This window comes from Sus scrofa, chromosome 18, assembly GCF_054392235.1.
Source record: "Sus scrofa isolate SSC_HxYL_T2T_F1_AM1 chromosome 18, Sscrofa_HxYL_maternal_Yorkshire_Landrace_v2.0, whole genome shotgun sequence".
NCBI classification, from domain to species: domain Eukaryota; kingdom Metazoa; phylum Chordata; class Mammalia; order Artiodactyla; family Suidae; genus Sus; species Sus scrofa.
Genome location: NC_139400.1, coordinates 54596235 through 54618261, shown reverse-complemented (window position 1 = coordinate 54618261; position 22027 = coordinate 54596235). Strand labels below are relative to the sequence as shown.

At 36.4% G+C, this 22027-nt stretch overlaps 1 protein-coding gene across 3 annotated transcripts in view; it reads right to left on the bottom strand.

Moving 5' to 3' along the window:
* Positions 1-22027, bottom strand: part of SKAP2 (src kinase associated phosphoprotein 2) — a 153036-nt gene that overhangs the window by 125013 nt on the left and 5996 nt on the right. For 2 of the 3 annotated variants that reach the window (XM_021078832.2, XM_021078833.2), the window contains exons 2-4: positions 17799-17904; positions 17151-17176; positions 10192-10296 (exon numbers count right to left, since the gene is read on the bottom strand). In XM_021078832.2, the coding sequence (XP_020934491.2) occupies positions 10192-10296; positions 17151-17176; positions 17799-17904 (237 nt within the window). Of the gene's footprint in view, positions 1-10191; positions 10352-17095; positions 17177-17798; positions 17905-22027 lie in introns of all 3 variants that reach the window. The other variant, XM_085005662.1, reaches the window with a different exon arrangement.

The window sequence follows — 22027 nt, the reverse complement described above, 5'->3', positions numbered from 1 at the left end:
TGTACATATACACTCTTTTTCTTGTGCTTTCTTTCATCATGAGATTGGCTACAGTTTCCTGTGCTATACAGCAGGACCTCATTGCTATCCATTCTAAACAAACATTTCTAAAATACTTTTCATCATAGCACTCTTTTGCTCAAAAGTCTAAGATAGATACTCACTTTGCTTACTAAATCAATTCCTTATGTCATTTAAAGTATTCAAAGCTTAGATTCTATTTTCCCTAAAATAATAATGGAGTTCTATTTAAAGAAACCGAAACCCATCCACAGAGGTAGCACCTTGGCCAGAGAAACTTGCTTAGGGGCCAAATCAAGACGTGAAGCCAGGGCTAATGCTTTTCACATGTCACTCTTGTCAATCTCCATCTCCCAATGTTCTGCAGTCTTCCTCAGTCTTTTCCCAGTTCCTTAAACCACGCTATTTCCAGTTCCATTTCGTTTGGTCTCCATCCCTCAGCTCATCTGAAAAGCATTCTCCTCTCCATTCTCTACTATCAAAATTCAACCCATCCCTGTTAAACTCTACTTCCAACTCCAGTTTCTCCCATAACACATTCGCTGACACGAGTTCCCAACAGCTTCTTCCTTTCATGACCTCCTAAAGTATTAGTGTCATTGGGACACATTTCTGTTTTGAACAAAGTTGATATGGTTTCTATTAGGTATGCGTATCTTGTACCCACAATAAGATTTCAACTCTTTTAGAATAAAAGATAGTCATTTTCTATCGCTTACAGCATCAGAGTTCTTTCAGAAAGCTAGCACTCACTCTGATTACATCTGAGGCTTGACTGACATACTTATCTGGACTACCTTTGGCTTGTAGCCAGGGAGCATACTTCTCCCCCCAGCAATGATTCCAACAGGTCACTGGAAGAGTTGTGAAATCGCTGTGAAGATGTTTTAGGGTAAAGCAGTCTCTCTTGTCATTAAAATAAGAACATAGGCTGAGCATCAACCTTTACTCCTAAAATTCCCCTTGAAATTCATTTGCTTTGTTTTGAAAGAATGAGCCCTTAACAACATTGGTAATCCAGAAAAAGTATCTTCAATGGATCAAAAATTTTGAGTAATTCCTAGCAACTGGAAGGCAGATAAGACCGGAGTGATGAAGTCATAGCAGAGGACACCAAAGCCCAGGAGGCCACCAAAGAGAGCAAGTGCCAGTGTTCCCAAAGGAGCCTCAGGAATGCTATGAGCAGAGTTACGGGATGGAGCGGAGAGACACTCACTAAACCACTGTAATCAAAGCAGCCGGTAGCAGAGGCGTTTTTGGTGTGGACTAAAGCTTAAATTATACTCTCTAAACAATGTGCACCAGCTCCCTGAGGAGGGCTCCCGTGAGGATAACGAAACTGAGAAGAAGCTGAGCAGAGCTTTGGATGGTTCCGAACTGCCGCCACCCTAACAACAAAAAAGGAGAAAAGGAGTTTCAAAGCTGTAACTAGAAACGAAACACAAGCCTTCAACTGCTACCTCGGCAGTCTCCTATTTATTCTGCCACCTGTGGGGGTCTCAGTCTGCCTCTCTGCTCCTCACTCAGACGGAGGCGCGCTGCCACCAGGAGAGCTTGTCCTCTTCATTCATAACCCCCAACAGACCTCCCAGTCAAAGGCAAGGGGTTTGAGGATAACAGACATGCAGAAGCAAAGGAACCCCACACAAACTACCTGTGCTACTTGGCCCAGCAGCTCACGCATAAACATGAATCAAATACCCAAGGCTCTTCGGACATTTGAAGAAATTGAAAACATGAAGGAAAAGAACCAATGCATAAAATCCAACTTTAAGACAAAGCACAGACAGCTTAGAGTTAGAGGATCAAACATAAATGTTATAGACCTTAACAACGCCAAAATAATTTAAGTAACAAATTTGGAACAGAAGAGTGGGGATAGAGTTGGCAGGAAGACTGGGTGCACTAATTTCCACATACTTAATAACAGAGAGTCCTTAGGCACTTTCTGAGTTTGGTACATTACAAAATGAGGACACTATTTAAATCAAAAGCAAATGCAAAAAGAACTAAAAATAAAACAATAAAAAAATTGGGGAAATTCCCATTGTGGCTCAATGGTAATGAGCCCAACTAGTATCCATGAGGATGTGGGTTCAATCCCTGGCCTCACTCTGTGAGTTAAAGGATCTGGCGTTGCTGTGAGCTGTGGTGTAGGTCACAGATGCGGCTCAGATCCTGCATTGCTGTGGCTATGGTGTAGGCCAGCAGCTGTAGCTCCAATTTGACCCCTAGGCTGGGAACTTCCATATTCTGCAGGTAAGGCCCTAAAAAGCAAAAAAAAAACAAAAAAACAAAAAACCGGGAGGTAGATGTGGGAGAAGAGGTGAGAGAAGGCATAGAGAGAGTCTGTGTACTGTTCAAGGTTGATGAGACAAGAACTACAAGTACTGTGCCCGAGGTCACCATGGCAGTTAGAGAAAACCTGTTAGCAAGAGGGCTGCTCTGGGGTAGGGTGAGCTGGAACAGGCTCCTACTTCTTACAAGGTGCACCCTTCTGTTCATTTTTACTTTCAACCATATGCATGTCTCTTGTAATTAGAAAAAAACTAGCCTTATTTTTTAAGTAGCATGGCATAAACAAGCAAAAGGAGCTGAAGTTTGCTACGTATAAGCTGGATATGACGGTCAAAAGACCTAAATTTTTTGAGTTTCAGTTTCCACAACCGCACAACAGGGAAAATGTCTCCCTCATGGAGTAATTCTGAGCCGATTAAAGGACAAATGTACATAAAAGAATCTGGCCCAGTGCCAGATGTATTTCTCAATAAATATTAATTAAAGATGGTTTAATCCCCTCTCCTTCCTAGAGATGCTCCCCCAACCACCGGCACATCGAAGGTATTCTTCTCAGAGAAAGGGAGCTCTCTTTGGAATCCTGGGCCAGGCTAGCATGTCTTCCTCTAAAATTAAGTAGGTCAGTCTACGGTCTTAACCTTTGCTTCTCAATGTTTAAACTCTAATCTCACACTTTGGCCCAGGTTGCAAACAGGAGACACAACTGAAAATAGGAAAGCTACACATTGTAACTCTTCCAAACAAAGACTAAAGGCCAAGTTCAAATATACACATAGCAAGAAAGATAAGTCTGCTGTGTGCCCATGTCTTATAAGATCTGATGTTCTGCCATAGCCAGAAACACCTTTACCACTGGCCCAGTGCTGGTATGTAAAGATCTGAGAGTGGGGCTTGAACTCCCTAGTGTTCAGGTGTGCCCCTTCAACATGCAAACATCCCTGGGGTAAATTCTCAGAGCCTTTCGATGTCCTTAACTGGGAGCCTGATTTGACGGGAAAATAGATTCAAAAATGGGACAAATACCCTTAGACAACAGTCTCAGGAAGGGCCCTGGTGAGTGTGCTGAGGGGCCACAGAGGAGTACAGCAAGTAAAGGACTGCCTAATGCCAGGCCTGGTACACAATGGCACAGGCAGCAAAGGGCAAGAGCTCAACCCTTCTTTTCAGTCACAGAGACTACTAAGATAAATGCCACGAGAACTCAGTTTCTCACACTGTGCCTGGGGGTGTTCTTTTCTTTCTTTCTTTCTTTCTTTCTTTTTTTTTTTTTTTGCCTTTTTTACCATTTCTTGGGCTGCTCCCGCAGCATATGGAGTTTCCCAGGCTAGGGGTCAAATCAGAGCTGTAGCTGCCAGCCTACACCACAGCTCACAGCAATGCAGGATCCTTAACCCACTTAGCGAGGCCAGGGATCGAATCCACAACCTCAGAGCCACAACAGGAACTCCCTGGGGGTCTTGTTTAAATGCGAATTCAGATTCAGTAGATATGGGTGGGGACAGAGATCCAGCATTTTAAATAAGCTCCCAGGTGACACTGTTGTGGCTGATCTGCAGTCCATACTTTGGATAGGAAGGGGCTAAGAATCTCTTCCTTTTCAATGCAATGCAACCTCGTCTCATCAACACCCCCTGAACCAAAAGCAACAGTATCTTAGCTGGGGAAGAGGCAAAATATAGTGCATTTGAGAGCAAAGAATGGTCCTTAGAGTCAGACAGACCTGCATTCAAATTTCATTTCAGCCGCTTATGTGCCCTTGGGCAAATCATTTAACCTCTCTCCCCTGGAGCTTCCTCCATTGTCAAATAGTGATAATATCTACCTCACAGAGAGGCTGGCAGGATTAAAAATAATCTAGTAAAAGGCACTGAGCTTGCTGCCACCACTGGATGGTCTCTTTGCCTTAATTCATCCAACAATTAACTGCCAAGATAATCTCCCTCAAATACCCATTCATCACATCAGTCTACTGCTTCAGGGATCTCTTAATGACTACTAAATCAAAGGTAACCTCCCCAACTGAACTTGGTACTCAGATCTTACTGTCAGCCATCTGCTTCCCTCCAAGACCCCCTCCACTCCCTCTTCCTCAACATCACTCTGGCTATTACCTTTCAGCAAATCACCTCTATGCAACCATTAAGTGGACTAATTCTGAAATGTGGACACAAGCATTTGGAGATTAGGGGAATTTCTAAGGCCAACCTCTTCACTTCACAAGTCAGAAACGAGAATCCAGAAATGCTAACAGACTTAGCCTTGACAAAAAAAAAAATATTATCAACCAGTACAAAACCTGGTTTTTGGACTTCTGCTCTAGTCGTTCTTCTTGGCATCTTTTCCTACTTTTTCCCCAGGAAAATTTAGGAACCCTGTAAAACTCACTTAAATAAATAGCCCCCCCCCCATCTACAATTTATTTACTCCATAACCTCTCAGAATGTAGGCATAAAGGTTATGTTTTGGTTTATTCAACACAATGCCAAAACATATGACTGACTCGGTCAACAAATAAGGGAGGAAATCAATGAAATCAATTATTTGCCTTGGTATAGACCAAATCAATTAAATACTATAACACATATTAGTTACTAGAATATGCCTTATTAGAACTTGGATTGCTAATTATCTTGGTGTAGGTGGCTATCTTCTCTTTTCAACTAGATAACAATTCTCCTGAAAAACAGGAACTTTGTTCTATTCATTTTTGAATTCCCCATTGCACTGTCAAGGTATCTTGCTCCTTTCTTCATGAATTGTGAAAATAACTGCTAATTTACTGTGTGAAAGATGCATTATTTTTATGACATTGAGTTTTATTATCTTTGCCATCTTTCTCATCTAGCCCACTTTGTTATTGCCTTATTTGCCCATTTTGTTTTATACTAATGCATCTTCCCATTCAATGGCACAAAACTTAGAAAGATGATTCTCAATGGCTATGTGTTTTTACTTTACTCATATATACTTTCGTATCATAAAAATATTTTACATTTGTGTACTTGATATCTCTAATCCACAATATGTATCTTGAGTGTTAAAAACCTGTTTTCTTTTTTTTTTTCACTTTATTGGAGTATTGTTGACTTGCAATGTTGTATTAGTTTCAGGTGTACGGCAAAGTGAATCAGTAATACTCCAATAAAATTTTTTAAAACATGCTTTTCACTTTTTATCATTTCCCCTAACTATAATCCCTTGCTTCTACCAAAGTACTTGAAGCTACGCTATACACATTACTTTCTGACTAAAATAATCATTTCTCTTGTACTGCTATAACACAAGTTAGCAATTGGTATATTAACCAAAAGAAGTTTAAAAAAAACCCACAAGTTCAACAATAACATATATAGACAAAGATATGTGTAAGTTGCAAACTAAGCTAAATTCTCAGCATAAAATACAAAAATATGATTTGCATTGTCGAAAACTACATGATATTAAAGTTGGAAAACATTTACCCTAAATAGTAAGTTATTGAAAGAAGCTTGTTCTTCCTGGTTTTAAACACTGTTTCATATTCTGCTAGAACCCAGAGAAAAATAAGCCATCTATTGGTTGGCTTTTACAATAACTAATTTAGTGTTATACCTAACTTTACACAAAAAATATCTTCCTCAAAAGTTTGGTGTGTAATGTATAAAATTCTACACACTTCCTCTAAATCAGTGTGTGTGTACATGAGCGGGTTTATATCCAAGCTTGCTGTAGATGGATTATGAGAGAGTTCATTATGTATAGGTATCCTGGAGATAATTCTTCTTAAAACAATCCTTTGAAATGAGTGATTTATATGTTTTATAAACCCAAATTTTCATGTACTGCATTTTCTTAAAGAAAAAGTACATTCAAAAAGAAAAAATATTATTTACTATTCTAAATTATGATCCAAACAGCTCAGCCTTTTTTCTTAATCCTAAACTTTAAAAACAGTTCTATACCTAAACCAGTATTTTTTCATATAAACCTATGTCCCTGTAATGCCCACAGTTTTCAGTAACCTATGTTACTTGGGATTTTTAGGTAGGAAGATATCAGGACAATAAATGACTATTTTATATCTTTAGCTTCACTTCAGTTTTCCTATATTCACACCCTGGAGGTTCCAGATCCTTATCCACAAAGTGATTATGGCCTAGGACTGAATCAGATTTGTAACAAATGTCCGCTGGGATCCTTTGACCTACCATCGACGGGCAGAGCCAATATATGTCTTCTAGCTCACTGAATCCTTTCACCTTACCTTAGGGACTTTTCACAATGCTATAAGGTTAGAAGCTTCCTTTCACAAACAGCGAAAATGAATGAAAAATGATTTCAGAATAGAAAAAATGGAAACCCAAGTCATATTATCTAAAAGCTACCCTGCATCTACCACCTGAGTGCTTAAACAAACATCCTAACATGTATGAAAAAGATACTCTTCTTTAACTTTTGAATTTCATTACCTCTCATTTTATCTGATTACCGACATGCACCATCCCTATTAACACTTTAATATATCCAGCCATACAAGAGCATGAAAGTTCTACCAGTGATCTACAACTGTCTAGAAACCATTACGATTTGTTTTTAAGTTTTCCAGAAAAAAGAGCTCAAAGCTAATAAAGTGAAATTTCTAGTAAATATAATTTTTTTATAAATATTACCACATCAAAATGAAACAGCAGTCCTGTGATCATTTATAAATATGTATAATAAATATAAATTTTATAAATATTTTCTCTTAAAAATAACAAACATTTCTAAAGAGAGAGAAGAGAATATTACAAAGTGCAGTGTTTTTAAGCCACAAGTTTACAAAAATCTGTCACCATCTATGTTACAATTCCAGTCATCAATAAGGCACTTTTCTTCAATGCGCCATTCAAAAATCAATTATATCAACTCTTTTGTATAGAGAAGCAGCACACCTTTCAGGCAACTAGTATTAATGAGCAGACATGACTATAGAATCTCCATCTGTTTCTCTGACGAAGCTGTGGCTACTCTAGTCGCTCATTGAAATCCCATTAATCTGGGGTGCCAAGGTCCAATGCGAACATCACAACTCCGTCTAACCCCTTATCAGCTCACAATAACCTACAAGTGAACTCTGCCTGTTAGCATGCAGCAAGTTATGATTTTGCTATCAATCAGGCAGTTCGCCAATAAAAAAAAAAGAAGAAAAAGGGGGGGGCAGGCTGGAAACTGTGTCTGGCAGGGCTTGGAGACTTTGTTTTTGTTTTCTGTTTTCATCCTCTTTCAATTTCTATAGGGTGTCTGGACCTTGTGAGATTATGTATTATCCTCCTTGGCTGTGATTTAATTGCTACCAGCAATCAAGTCGAAGCATCACTGAAGTGTGCTTGAATTTCATTAGAAGATATAACTTATGCTACTTTCCTACAGTACCTAATAAACCATAAAGAAACCAAAACACATATGGCTTGAGGGAATAACTGGAAAATTAGGTAGCCATTTGGGAACTGAGTGAACTTTTGAACCGGAGGAACAGAGAAAAAGAAATATTAAAGGAAAAGACAGACTTAGAATGCACACAGAGATGTGCAGGTTTGACCTTTTCAGTACCTTGAAAATTACATTAGCATTATGAAAAATACATATCATGTTTAGAGTTTATAATCCATCAAAGCTCAGATACTTTGTTAGTGCCTACCATAAGGTAAAAGTCAAAAGGACAAAACAACAATCTGATTTCATAAAAGGCCTTTTAGTGACCTGTACTAAGTTAGTTATACTTACTGTTAAATGCATTATCATTCTATAATTAATACATCACTAGACTAAGGTCACACAATGAAGGAAAATTTATTCAGCAAAGGAAAGAGAACATGTGTAAATAAGTTGCAGGAAGAAAAACTGATGTGACTAGATGATATTTTAGAGTGGAAATTAAAAGTCCAAGTGGTAGTTTCAAAATCAATTTAAATGAAGAAATTAAATTTTCTTAGAAGAAAATGTAAAATTATCAAAAACAGTATTACTTATATACCAAAAATGAATAATACTACAAATTAAATTTTCAATCAGCTTAAGAATTGCTTACATAAACACTAATGAAAATGCAATAATATTTAACAAAAATGTATTGTTACACATAAATATAACTTATATAACCTATTAAATAATATTCAAATATTGATAGTATTTTAACAATAAATCTCTTTCATGTTATTAATATTTTCCTGTATATTGGGTTAAGAAAACAAACATGTGATAAATTATTTCCTCATAAGAAAGAAAACACAATAATCATGTAAATGCACTATATAAAAATAATTCACCTTTCCTAACAAATCACTGGCTCACACAGCTACTTAATTGTTGGATTTCTTAGGTTGTAATTTAAGAATGCACATGATACGGTCCCTTGAACATCAAAACATTTATGCTATTTTGAGAAACCCTGAGTATATATATTCCATGAATATATATTCTCTGTGAATGTATACATATATACATATTCTCGGGAGTATAAATATTCTGTATATGTATACACAGAAATATACTCATTTCTATCTACCAACATTTTACAGAGAAGCAAAACAAATCATTGTAATGTGTCTGGAAGATAGTTCAATTCGAATAATAATTCATTGCTTTGCCTGAAAATATTATTTCATCAATTATAAAACATTTTCTAGTAGAAATGCTTTTGAGGTTCAGGTTAGAATGGGCAATGCTCTGTTTCAGATAATCAGTGTGACTGAAGAGAAATGTGCATCTTTTAAAAAAATAGGGACTATAAGAGCAACTCGTTCTTTTTTAAAAGTAGAAATTAAATGTTTGCCAAAATGTAAAATTCAACATGAAGTGAATATGATGATTATTGCTACACATTGTACAAAGTTCTGAATATAAAAAAAAGATTGTGCTGTTCTGAATCAGTGGTTAGAATGTTTATCACTTATGCATGTACTCGACTTATCCCTGTTCTGCAATAGACATAATTTTATACCTCATAAAAGCAATTTATGTTTCCAAAGGGAATAATCTGGATAACATAAAATGTGGAGTGCTCTGTTGCAGGAAGCATATTTTCATTCAGCAATTGTATTTAGAGATGGAACTGCACAGTTTGATCATCATAGAGTGGCAGAAGGCATTATTCATTGCTACGTCTATGGGAAACTTTGAGTGCCACAAATTAATATGCATGGCTAATTTATCAATACACATTCTTAATTTGTAACGATATATCACCTTTATAGGTCTCTATAATTCAGATGCACTCAACTGGGTAGTTACAACAGAGAAAGCACACAAGTTTCATAACTTTGGCAAGTTTTAAAAATTACTAAGGGATAAATAATCAACTTTATTACTATTTCAATTAATACAAAAAACTATAACATTATTTATAATGTGGGATATCTCAGGTGACAATCAGAAAAATGAAAATGTGTATTAAAAGAAGCATTTGAGGAAAACCTGTCTCAATGAGAGAAGGTAATGTAGGAATAATTAATTTAATATTTTATGAACTCATTTTGCATGAAGTTTTCGGGAAAAAAAGAGATCAAAAACCATTTTCATTATTTATAAACTAAATAATACAATAAGCCATTAAGCAGCACAATAAAATTAAGCAAGAATATGATAATATTAAATTAACCAACAAACTTACTAATAATATTCATATAGTGATGCAAACACTCTCCTAAAAATTCTAGTAAAGGAAATTTCCTAGGAAAAGAAGGAACTACATACTTAGGAAAACCACTAGAGAGAGCTCTTCTGTTCCTTAAAAGGTTCTGGTAAAGGTAAGTTAACGGAAGCCTCTGTGTTTATCTGCTTTCGGACAAGACCTTTACATTGTTTTGAGTTAAGAGTATCAAGAGGTATATACTATGGGAAAATGTCACATACCATCAGAGGCTTCATCATCTTTATCATATCTTTCTGAGGCTAATGAAACAGTGTCTGGAGGCCCAGCAAAAGGGTCATCATATTCTTCTCCATCTTCTGCATCACCTATAAAAGAGTCAGAGAAAAGGCCTCTATAATTTAGCCATCTTTCAAAGTGTTACTTTGCCAAAGAGGTAAATTTTACTATTAAAGTCAGTCACCTTCATGGAAAATCAGAAAAAAAAAAACTTTTTTAGGTAAAAATAGATGCTATTTTAATTTCAGTGTATGGCCACTGAAATTTAGATACAGTAAAGGTTTTTGAACATCAGTATACAACCACTTCTTCCTGTTACAAAAGGATATAAGTTCCAAAATTATGAATACAAAGAAGTAGAAGCAGGTTAAATGATACTATGTATCCAAAACAAACAAAACCAAAATAACAGCAACAAAAAAGCATGAAAAGCACAACAGAGAAAATAATTCAAGTTAATTCCATTTACCTACTCAGTAATTGGGAAAATGATGATGAGAAATTGATAATTCAAAGCCATACAAACATATTATGTTTTCATTAAAAATCATAGGATTGTATTAGAACAGATTAAAAATACTCGGTAGCATTTTCAAAAGCAGGAATCCTTTGTGTGAAAAACTGCTTTAAAACTTATATAAACATTTTAAATTCAAAGAAGGTGATTTACAAACTAGATACTTCCAACTTTTCATTCAGTGATAATGTCATCTTTTAAAAATAAAAGTCTAGCCAGTTTTCTACATGATTCCCAAACCTTAGGTTGATTGGTTAGTTTGAAGTCATTTAATCCCCATGATAAAATCTTGTGGTTTGGGTTTTTTCCACATACTCATTTAGAATAACTTTTTAAAAGAATGAATCACACATCTGCTATATCCTGGTTATGTAGAAGCCCTCATTCTTCACCCATATTCAAGAAAGAAAAATGTATGCATAATACCATATCATTGATCTAACTGTTAACAATTCAAGTTACTTCTTTAAAATTCAAAAGAAAACCAGTGACCTCAAGTATTACCCAAAAAACATGGTGAAAAGCCCTAGAGTGCTTACAGTATTACTTTTAGATCCGAGCTGCTGGATAGATCCAGCTTACAACTACTGAGCTCTCCAAAAGGAAACTGTACCCTCAGTCATCCATCTGATGGGTAGCACCCCTAATTAACCTCTTTTAAGACAACACTGTCAAAGTAATAAGAATCAAAGTTCATATCTATTTTCTTATAATTTTGATATTCCACCAGCATTTGTCATCCCAACTCTGAAAGTTAAGACAGGACCATCTCCCATCAAGACAATAAAACTGGAACATAGAGATGACCATCTTATAATCCTTGGTGATTCCATCATTATGTGCACCACGCATGCACATAATGATGGAATGGTGATGTTTCTTCCCCAAGGAAAATTCCAAGAAACAGCTGCAAATACTACTCATTCTTTGGATTTCAACTTCCCTGTCTTTGGAGGTGTTCAAAGTACTCCTTGGAACACTCAGTGAGCCCTTGTAATATTTCTCTAACGGAAAGAAGAGTGGTCTGATTTAAAATATGAGGTAAGGAGTTCCCTGGTGGCGCAGTGGGTCAAGGACCCAGCTTGCCACTGCAGCAGCTAGGGTTGCCGCTGCGGTGTGGCTTCCTTCGATCCCTGACCTAGGAACTTCTGCATGCCCTGGATGCAGCCCAAAAAAAATGAAGTAAGAGAGAACCTCATAAAGTGCTAGTAAAAATATGTTTCGACATGAAATGACAATAAAAATCACAAAAAACTGCTCTTAACGACTAGAAGTATCTTTACATTCTTAATAACGTAAGAATTTTTGTTATGAATTGTCTAAGGATCTTTCAACCATGAACCATAAAATAAATCTGCTGTGAAAAAAAAAAGTATTAGGATGCTTCAACTGCATCACCATAACTTAGCACTTAGCATATTACACTCTTAAGAATATAAAAATACAATAAAGTTAATGACTCTAAGGAAAGGATTTTGAAAAAAAAATCAGATGCTCAGGCTTATATCTATTAAACTATGTGGAAATAAACACAGATTAATAAAAAATGTTAATTGTTTTAAAGATTTGAAAATCAGAATTAATTTATTATTCTTTGATACTACCCAATATACATTTTTGTGTATATATCCATGTATATATGCATATATATACACACACAGCAAAAAGATCATTACTATAGCTACAAATTCAATAATATTAAATATGAGATGGGGTATTCTATACAAATTAGTCACTGACATTTGGGGAGACACTGGGGTTTGGGGAAAAATAGGTTGAAAAAAAATACTTTCTGGATTAGAGAGTAAAGTGAAATTGTCTTCAATTTACCCATTCTAAGAACTACAGTTCATTTCAAACATTGTTTTTTTTTTAATTACCGTGATATTACTATTTACCTAAGACAAAATAAATTAAGTCCTGCTACTGGTCTCATTTCTTACTGCCCCCCCCCCTCCTCTTTTTAAGCTTCTCTTGAATAATCTCAGAAAGTAAAGAATAAGAATTTCTGTGGTATCCGTAGAGGGTTATTTCCTTTTAACTTGCATTAATTTGAAAAAAATACATCATTTTTCAAAAGGGTTTTCTTCATTTTACTGTTGTTCAAGTGATGATCCATCCCTCCCCCCCCCCCCTTTTATTCTTTTTGCCATGCCTTAAAGAGCTGCGATAGTATAAGGAGCTTTAATTGAACACAGGGGTCGCTGTTGAGAAGTGCAAAGCATTTTTTCTCCCCAGGGGCTGAGTATTTGTAGCTATACCTGCAAAGACTTTGATAAATTAAAAGGAAAATGTTCAACTTGTGTTTATGTAATAGAAAACTGAACTCCAAAGCAACAATGGGCATCAGGTAAATGTATCCAATACAATTTACAGACATAATTGAAAGCATTACAGCCTAATCAGACATCTCAAAGAAAAGCATGCTCAAATGAAACGTCTACAGAATCATTAGTTGGCAGCCATTCTATTACAATCACACATAATGTCAGTGGTGCCTTGAGCCTGTGCCAATGACAACAGCATAAATTTTGCATCTCATTTCTATGGTCATAAAATTAATGATCAGTTTAAAAATACTTCTTTGTAAAAGTTATTGCGCAAAGAAAAGACATGAATGTGTCCCTGTTATGTACTCACAAGGATAATTATGGGGTTGTTGCTCATTAATACTGTTTCTCGTTTCCCTAGAAAAGCATTTGATTTATCCCACAACTTTCGAAAGTTTAATTAACGATACAAAGTTAACAGTCTAAAAGACAATGATCCAAGACTTCTCTTCCTATAATTTCACCGGCAACTTAAATAACAGCAAATTCAAGGCTTAATCGTACCACAGCAGCATATTTCTTTGAAGAATATTTTTAAATTTATAGTAGTTGGGTTCGAATCACTATTATCTCTTCTTCTGTATATGGCTCATGGTCAATTAACATCTTCCTAAACACCAGAGATAAAGCCCAAAGGCAACTGAATAGTCGTGATCTCTATCACCACTGAAGGTGATTTAACCAATCGACTGCTTGTTTTAGCAAATACAGTCCTACTTTAAGTGCAATCAGGTAAACATTAAACTAAATAATACACCTCAAAATTTAGATGATAACCATTCCCTCTTTATAGAGCATGAAAGACAAACTTAGTGGGGAAATTACTTGAGTGAAAAAATATTAATTTCTAATATTCTACTCAGTTCATTTGTCCAAATGAGCTTTTCAAGCAGTAAAATACAGCTAAATAGACAGAATTAAGCATTTAACTTGCCATTTCTTAAGGGAATCTGTAGTTTAATTCTTAAGACTTTAAGAGATTTGGGTCACCATAAATAAGATTCTCCACATAACTCTTCTGCCATAGAAGGGCTAATTTATAGCGTGCAAATATGAGGCAGAGTTTTAAAGGAAAGATACTATTTCTCAAGCACTACCTTTGATATATATATTTCTACTACCATAGGCCCCATAATCTCAAACAGGCTTAGCACATTTGTACAAGGCCAGAGATGGAGGGTGGGGGTGGGAGAGCTGCAAGTTATTTGCTCAGATTTCACTGGGGAGCTAACTTTCAACAGAACATATACTGTGTTAGGAAGGGGACAGGAAAGGAAATTAAACATCATCCAGACGTCTGACTTTTCTGCTGTTCTCAAGGTTTCTATCAGAACAAACTAAAATGGGTCCCTTCTTACCGAACAGCCATGACATTCAAAAAAGGAGTTTAGTCCATTAATAAACTGAATAACACCAATGAGGTCAAAGGAAATTGCTTTCTAAGTAAAACGACTCACATTTAACAATAGCAATGGAGTCTTAAGGATAAAAGCTATTAAATATTTTTCATTTAGAGGTAAAATATTTTAAAGGAGAGAATAAGAGTTTTCTAGTGATGATATCTAAAGGGAATTGAAAGCAATATATTCACATTTTTAAAGCTGTAGACACCAATATTTTACAAGGTTGAAAAATATTCTCTCGAAATATTTGTTTAATGTTAATGTACATGCCTTCTTTTAATAACTGCTGATTTCTTCAAAATTATTTGAAAACTGAATTACAAATCAAGATTTACTAAATCCTCTTGATAAATGAAGTTGAATCTGAGACTATATATAACATAGTATTTACTGATCACTGATTACGTGTCATCCATAGGTAGGTTCGCGTTATCTTAATTATTCTATAAAGAAAATAGTAATATGTAAATCACCGCTGGAGTAACACAAGCCTAATATAAGGGCAAGATACTAATGCAAGTAAAACTTCTATATCATATTGCCTAATATACATTAGAAAATTCTATTCTATACTCAGTTGATAACAGTCTTTACTCAAGTAGTAATAGATTTTCATCACAAAAAATACTTACTTCAAGTCACACTGAAAAGAGCTATGGCCTTCTTATGTGACAGAGAACAAATTCTAAAATAATCATAACTACTCAATTCCAAAATGAGAATAATTCTAGTGCATGAAGCCTATATTTAGGAGTATACTTTCCAGTACTAGGCTATATTGCAACTAAGTATAAAAAAAACTAAGGTTAGATGGTTATTCTGTATGTCCAGTATGTAAAGGCTATAGCAGGAGACATGAGAGGACAGTAAGGAAGCATGATAGACATCTGTGGACATTAGAGAAACTAATAACTCGCTTATTAGGAATGAATTAACACAGACTAATTCATTTTATTTAAGAACTCTCTTACTGGTCCTCTTTTCTCCCAATAATGATACTAAAGTGGTACTTAACCATCATGTAAAAAAAAGTATGTGAAACAAATAGCAGCATAAAGGTAAAAAGAAGGAAACTAGCCTCTGTTCATTTCACTGCGATCCCATATGGATCTGAGAGAGACAGAGAGAGGAAACAGCCCTAAGGGATTCTGCCCAGGTCTCCTTAGATGAAGACAATCCAAAAACCCCAAGAAGAAAACGTAAGAAAAAAAGAAAAGCAGTACTCTCAAAATATTACTTAGAGGAAATGAAGTGATTCAATGTAGAGATCTGACTGTTAACAAACTCCTCTTTTTAAAAAAGATGTATCTTGAACCTCTTCTTATTCAACTATGAAGCCTGTACCAACTTCCCTTTACTATTTCTAACAAACGATAGAAATAGCCTTTTTGGAACAAAGCTGAATTATACTTTGAGGGGAGAATGGCATAAAATTACTCAGCTTCTCATATTTCTCCAAGGTATACATCTAATTTATCCACAGGCTTACTTTTGAGCAGGCACTCTTGGTGATTACTTAACTCAATACAGCAGTATTGAACTACAAATGACTTATTCAGAGGAAAATGATTATGGGAAATCTCTGAATTCTGTGTTATTTGAACTCCTATTCTAGGCTCATTTTTCAATTTCTATCGAATACTATATAAACCTTCATTCTCTTTAGAGACAAAGAATGTCTCTCAGTAATGTAATTTTAATATCCACACACCTGAACAAGTCCTAAACCAGAATACCAAAGGGAAACCTCCTACCCTATTACTGAAGCATACGCAATTCTACAATGACTTTATACTATCATATTTTCTTAGCTTAAAAACATTTAATGTACAAATAATTAAGCCACAATGAGAATCTAATAAATAAGCACTCGAATAAAATATGCCTTTTAAGAAAAGAGGCAGAATTTGATATCTAATATTCCCTATAAAGACTGCACCGTATACAAGTTAACATAATTAAAATGCATACATTCATTATTTCTATATTTGACTAAGCAAAATACAACATGATTAAACTCACAGTTTAGGATTCTTTGTAGAATAGAAAGAAGTGAGTATCTGTGGAGAGGAGGAGTTTCCTGCTCTTCCCTTTAATTCAGTGCTAAAAAACTTAATACGGAAAAAAATCTCTTCTCATTTCCTCCAATCACAACGATCTTGATGACTTAATGTGAAAAGAAACTGTGGTTTCCTGTTAACTGTTTGATTTTAGGTTTATCTGGTTAAGTACTTGGTTTATTGAAACTGTCATTACTCTCTCACTTATCAGTTGGCAGAGATAGGAATTACTCTGTGGTCTCTGCTAACCCGTTAGAAGATGCCATACTGTTTCATCCAAAGCCAGAGCCTCGCTCCACATAGGTTAGCTGACCTCATGTTGTGACCCTCATACCAGCATCCACAGGCTTCAGGTCATGACCTATGAATTAGCATCATGGAAGTAAGGGCCATACTGAGTTGCCCTTACAGAACTGAAGATGCAGTAGTAGAAACTTCCTATGGCTTTCTGGATATGCTTTTTAATTTTATTCTCAGCAGGGGGAGCTAGCACTCTCATCTTGAAAGTAAGTATCCAACATGGAAATTTAAATTTTGATTCAAACTATCAAATTTCTGGATGCGTTAGATTTTCCTACTGAAAATCTCTGGAAGAGAAAAAAATGTCAAGTTTAATGAAACTTGAAAATTTACCTTTGTCTTGAAATTCCTGAAGGTAGCTGCAACATAAAACAAGAATGTTATATTTTAAAAGAGTTGACAAAGCAAAACAAGATCTAATTAGTGCAATAATTCAGATGTATTTTAAAATCTATATTACAAATATACATTTAGAGAAAAAACTACTTCCTATCCTGAAATGATGATTTCAAAAGGCTTATGGATTTATAATAAAGACATTTTTAAAGACCTAAGTTACAGCGGTAAATCAGAATATCTCTTTTAATACCTACAACATACGACATTCATTATTCATTCATTTATTCATTTCGGTATCTGAAGGTATTTTCCATAGTTGCGTTAACATTCTCAACCTAGCAATGTCTTATCATTTAAACCAAATACATCCTCAAATAATCAAAATCACAGTTGGATTTTGCTAGAATGCTTAGAAAAATACATAATCAAGAGCCTTCACCAAAAAAAAGGTATTATGATAAGCATGCCTGTTTTTAAAAACTATTATAATAGAAATATAGGTTGTCCTTTAAAATATATCACGCCAGTTAAATTAGAATATAAAATTTTTAATTCTATGATAATCAATCCTTCATTAAAATGTTAATTACAAAAATTCTTCTAAGTAAGAAATTAGAAATAAAAGGCAAGTAAGTGACTTACATAGACTTCACATCTTTTAGCTTCTTAATAAGGGAGTCTCTCTTTTCCTTTGCTTTCTTGGATAAATTTTCCCCTTTCAGGATATCTGCCACAAATGTTTCAACATCTAAACCATGAAATAGAAGAAAAATGATACAAATTATAGGAAAGAATCATTTTTTGTGAAGACAAATAGGATAATGATTGTTTCTACCCATAAGTGTTAATATCTGTACAATTTGTTACAGTTATTTATCAATCCAAAGCATCACAGTTGAAGTATGCTTCAAATACTAAGTTGGACAAATCTGTTCACCACTTAACTAATAAAATTTGTATGCTCTACTTATGCTTAGCACAGCAAATGCTATTTGGATGTTTGGCATCATTAAACCAGGAAGAAGCACACAAGTTTTAATAAACTATGGTGCCCCATAAACAAATTCTCCCACATAAAAGCAAGCACGGAGCTTTCATGCATGTGTTACTATCATTTTATAGTATTCTGTAAGTTTCTATATGAACGAATCATTCACAATATTATATAAATATAAGTTAACGTCTCTGGCAAAGGCATGTTTTTCCCAGTGTAATCAATTTTCAGGTACATGCAGTGTTTAATGCTTTAAAGGGAAAAACTAAATCCCTTTTTCTAGCCAAGATTCCCAAATCAAGCCCTCTTCTTTCCTATCTGCCCCATCTACTCTGGCCAGCTGTTCTCAAATAAAAAAGACAATCAGTTGTGTGGTTTTTGTGTGTCCTTGCTTTCTGCCTCAGCATTACTACCTGGAAATATTTCTTTAAGTAAAGGAAAACAGATTTATCCACCACTTTAAAATATAGGAAGCAAGAGATAAGATGTCTATGGCCTTACATAACATTTTCATATAGCCTCTTTTTTTGTTAATCCAGTAAAATTCTAAATTATTGTGCTTTCTAATTCTCTCTAGCATACAATTCCACCAAATCCTTACCGGTTTGATTTTTATAATAGCCCCACTGTTATTGTTCATGAAATACCACATGACTTTATATTCAGAATTTCATACCTCACTTTAGGATATCTAATATAGAGGACACAGTTAATTTTTTCAGTAGGTATGACTATAAACTATCTATATTTCATACTGAAGAGATGTGTATATGTTTCACTTTAACTAATTTGTCTCCTAACTCACACCGATAAAAATATGGTATCAAAACATATAATAATATCACATTTAATTAATTCAAAGCAATATAACAAATAGCCTTTCAACTGTATTCATAATTAGCAATTTAAAACCTAATAATTGAGATAGAATGTTGTAATAGACTTTAAGTTCTTGATTACAAAAGTACCTTGATCCAATGAGCAAAGTTGATTAAGCTGTTATTCTATACATTCATAATAAATGTGTAAAGGTGACTTTTCACTAAATCAATATGACAAGTAAAAGAATTAAAATTTAGTCTTGGAATAACTTTTTAAAGCATCTTTCTGGTTTGAAGTCCATTAATGACTAATGTTTAAAGTAAGTGTCAAAATGAAGCAAAAGCAAGATGTCACAGCTTCTCTTTCCTTGAGCAGTCCATAGTTTGAAGAGAGGGACACAGAGACATAATAGTCCAGCACCAGTGCAAACTGGACCCAGACTTCCAAAATGAGCTCAAAATAACGAAACATCTTCAAAAGCGCGCTTGTCTAAACTCTAAATTTTGTACCCAGAGGAGTAAGCAACCTCTGGACATTCAGATATTAGCTGAAATGGAAAGATCACTGGCTTCTCTGAGAAGGCTCCAACACATCCGGGAAGAAAGTAGGCTAAGAGGAGTAGCACCTCTGCGGCTGCTTTCTTCTTGCAACCGACTCAATGCTTGGGAGAATCACTGGCAATAATGACTGGTACACAGTTTGCTTAATGTTACTTTCCTCAGTGTTCGTCTTTAATTCCCTCGTCCACATGAGTATTTAATTGCCTATTTTACATTTTCATTACACAATCTAAGTTTAAACAAACAGGATCTATTTTCTATCTCCGGAAGCAATAACAGAACGAATTACAGCCCAAGAGTTATTTCCTTAAAAGGTCTTTTCAGGTCTATTTTTTTTTAAAAAAAATCAGAAAGCAAAAAGCTATAATGCTCTATACGGTGTTTCTTAACAGTCCTCCCCCCCAATTGTTTAAATTATTGCACTATGCTATTTTATGAGGAAATACTTGTTGAAAGAGCGTGAGACTGCAGGAAGAATCTGTGTTGTGTTTTCTGAGAGGGAGGAGATTCAGAGATTTAGTAAGAGAGAAATCCTGTATTTTTAGAGTAGTCTTCAGTATCTATTTCTAAGCTTACTCCAGAAAAGGAGTTTAAGCCAACAAAAAGATTTAATAAACACTGACTTTTAAAAATTATTTCACAAAGGAGATGAGGGAAGCCTAGAATCTATTTTTGCTGGGGTTTTTCCGCCCCTGCAATAACCTTAGTTTGTTGGTGCCCACAGAATCGGTGGGTTTTCAAGCTTTTGAAATCCGGGTTATTTCTCAAAATCCACACTGTGCCCATTTATTTTGGAATCGAACGAAATCATCCTCTCCCAGGCACAGGAGACCTTACGGATGTGCCCGCGGCCTTGGCCGAGCCCTGCGCAGAGCACCGACCCGCTCTCTCGGCGCAAAGACGTAGCACCGGTGCTGAGAAGTTGCCGGGGCTTCCGGGGGAGATGCCTGGGCTCCGCCACCCACACTCGGAGCCTGAAGCTCCAGGGTTCGCGTCATCGGAGCTGGGAGCAGGGAGCGCTGGTTTGGAGCAGCTCCCTCGCCGCACAAATGGGACTGGGTCTGCGGCTTTGTAGCTCAGAGCGAGGGTAATATTTCAAAAGCGAGTAATAAAAGTCCTGGGCGAATCAGCACTCTGGCCGGTTAGAAAAAAGATTTGAAGCTTTTTATTGCGCTCTGAATAGCCCTGCAAACGGCCAAGTGGCCAGCGCCTTAGCCCTCTTCCATGTCTTTTAGGGGTCGCGGCCCTCTGTTAATATGCAGATTTCACTACCTCGGACCCCCTGTAAATCGGACAACAGCCGTAATTCGAGGAACAGCCCGTAATTCGATTACAAGAAAAGGGCTGCCTGCCTCCTCGCTGGCCTCTTGGCCTGGTGAGTTACGCAAAAGAGGAACCTTGGCTCCGCGGGAGAGGGGCTTAGGGACCCACCCCTGAGCCCCAGGTCTAACCCGACCCAGCTCCGCCCTCGTCCCGCAGACCGCAGGTCAGCGCCGCCAGCACTGGCCGCATTGGCCCGTATCGGTCCGCCTCTGCCCCCAAGTCGTCACCAAGGAAAAAGTTACCCAGCAGATACAAAGGTGGTGGTGATTTTTGCTCCTGTTACACCTGAACGCTGTCAGAACTAAACCTCATCTCCTGGTACAACTGGAAAGATCTGGGGGAGAAGGCCGCTGAAACGATCTGATTTATAGCCGCTCTGTAGATACACGCTAAAGTCTGAAAGCAAACTTGAAAGACGACCGCCGCGTCTCGGCTCAGCAATGCACAGGCAGTTTAAGTTAGAAACCTCTCAACAGCTACTGCAAAAGCCCTAAGAGGCAAAATATTAGTGCACCCAAATCACCAAATTGTACTCCAACTTCCCTGGTTTTTTTTTTTTTTTTTTTTCCTGTACTATGGACCCTCTAGAAAAACTTCCACCCACCTCCCCCTAGAGAGCCAAAGAGGCTAGGACAGGTATCTAACACACACACACACACACACAGAGAAGCTAACAGCTTTCTATCAATTTCCAGACTGATCACACAGTGAAAAGGTGAAACCACACAAGGTTAGAACAGTTTTTAAACTCTTAAACTCTTGCAAAGGATAAAATAAACTGTGGCTTCTCCAAGCTGAATACATAGCACAGGTTCCTACTCTTCAAAAAAGCTGAGGTCTGACCACTTGCCCTCACCATCCTCCACTAGCAGACAGTCCGGAATATGACTGCCAGGCTGGAGGATGTAAACAAGTCACAAAAATAACGCCTGGTATCTCCTGCCTAGTTCCTCAACCTCCCCCCCCCCCACTACCTTCCTGGACAGGCATGCAAGCAGAGGGCAGGTGTGCGCGCGTGCGCGCACGCACACACACACACACACACACACACCCTCTGGGATGGTCTGAATTGTACAGGAGAGAGGGACAAGAATTAGACTGAATCCACTACCATGTGCTCAGCCTCAGATCAATAAAATAAGTATAAAAACCAATCAGACCACACCCCAAAT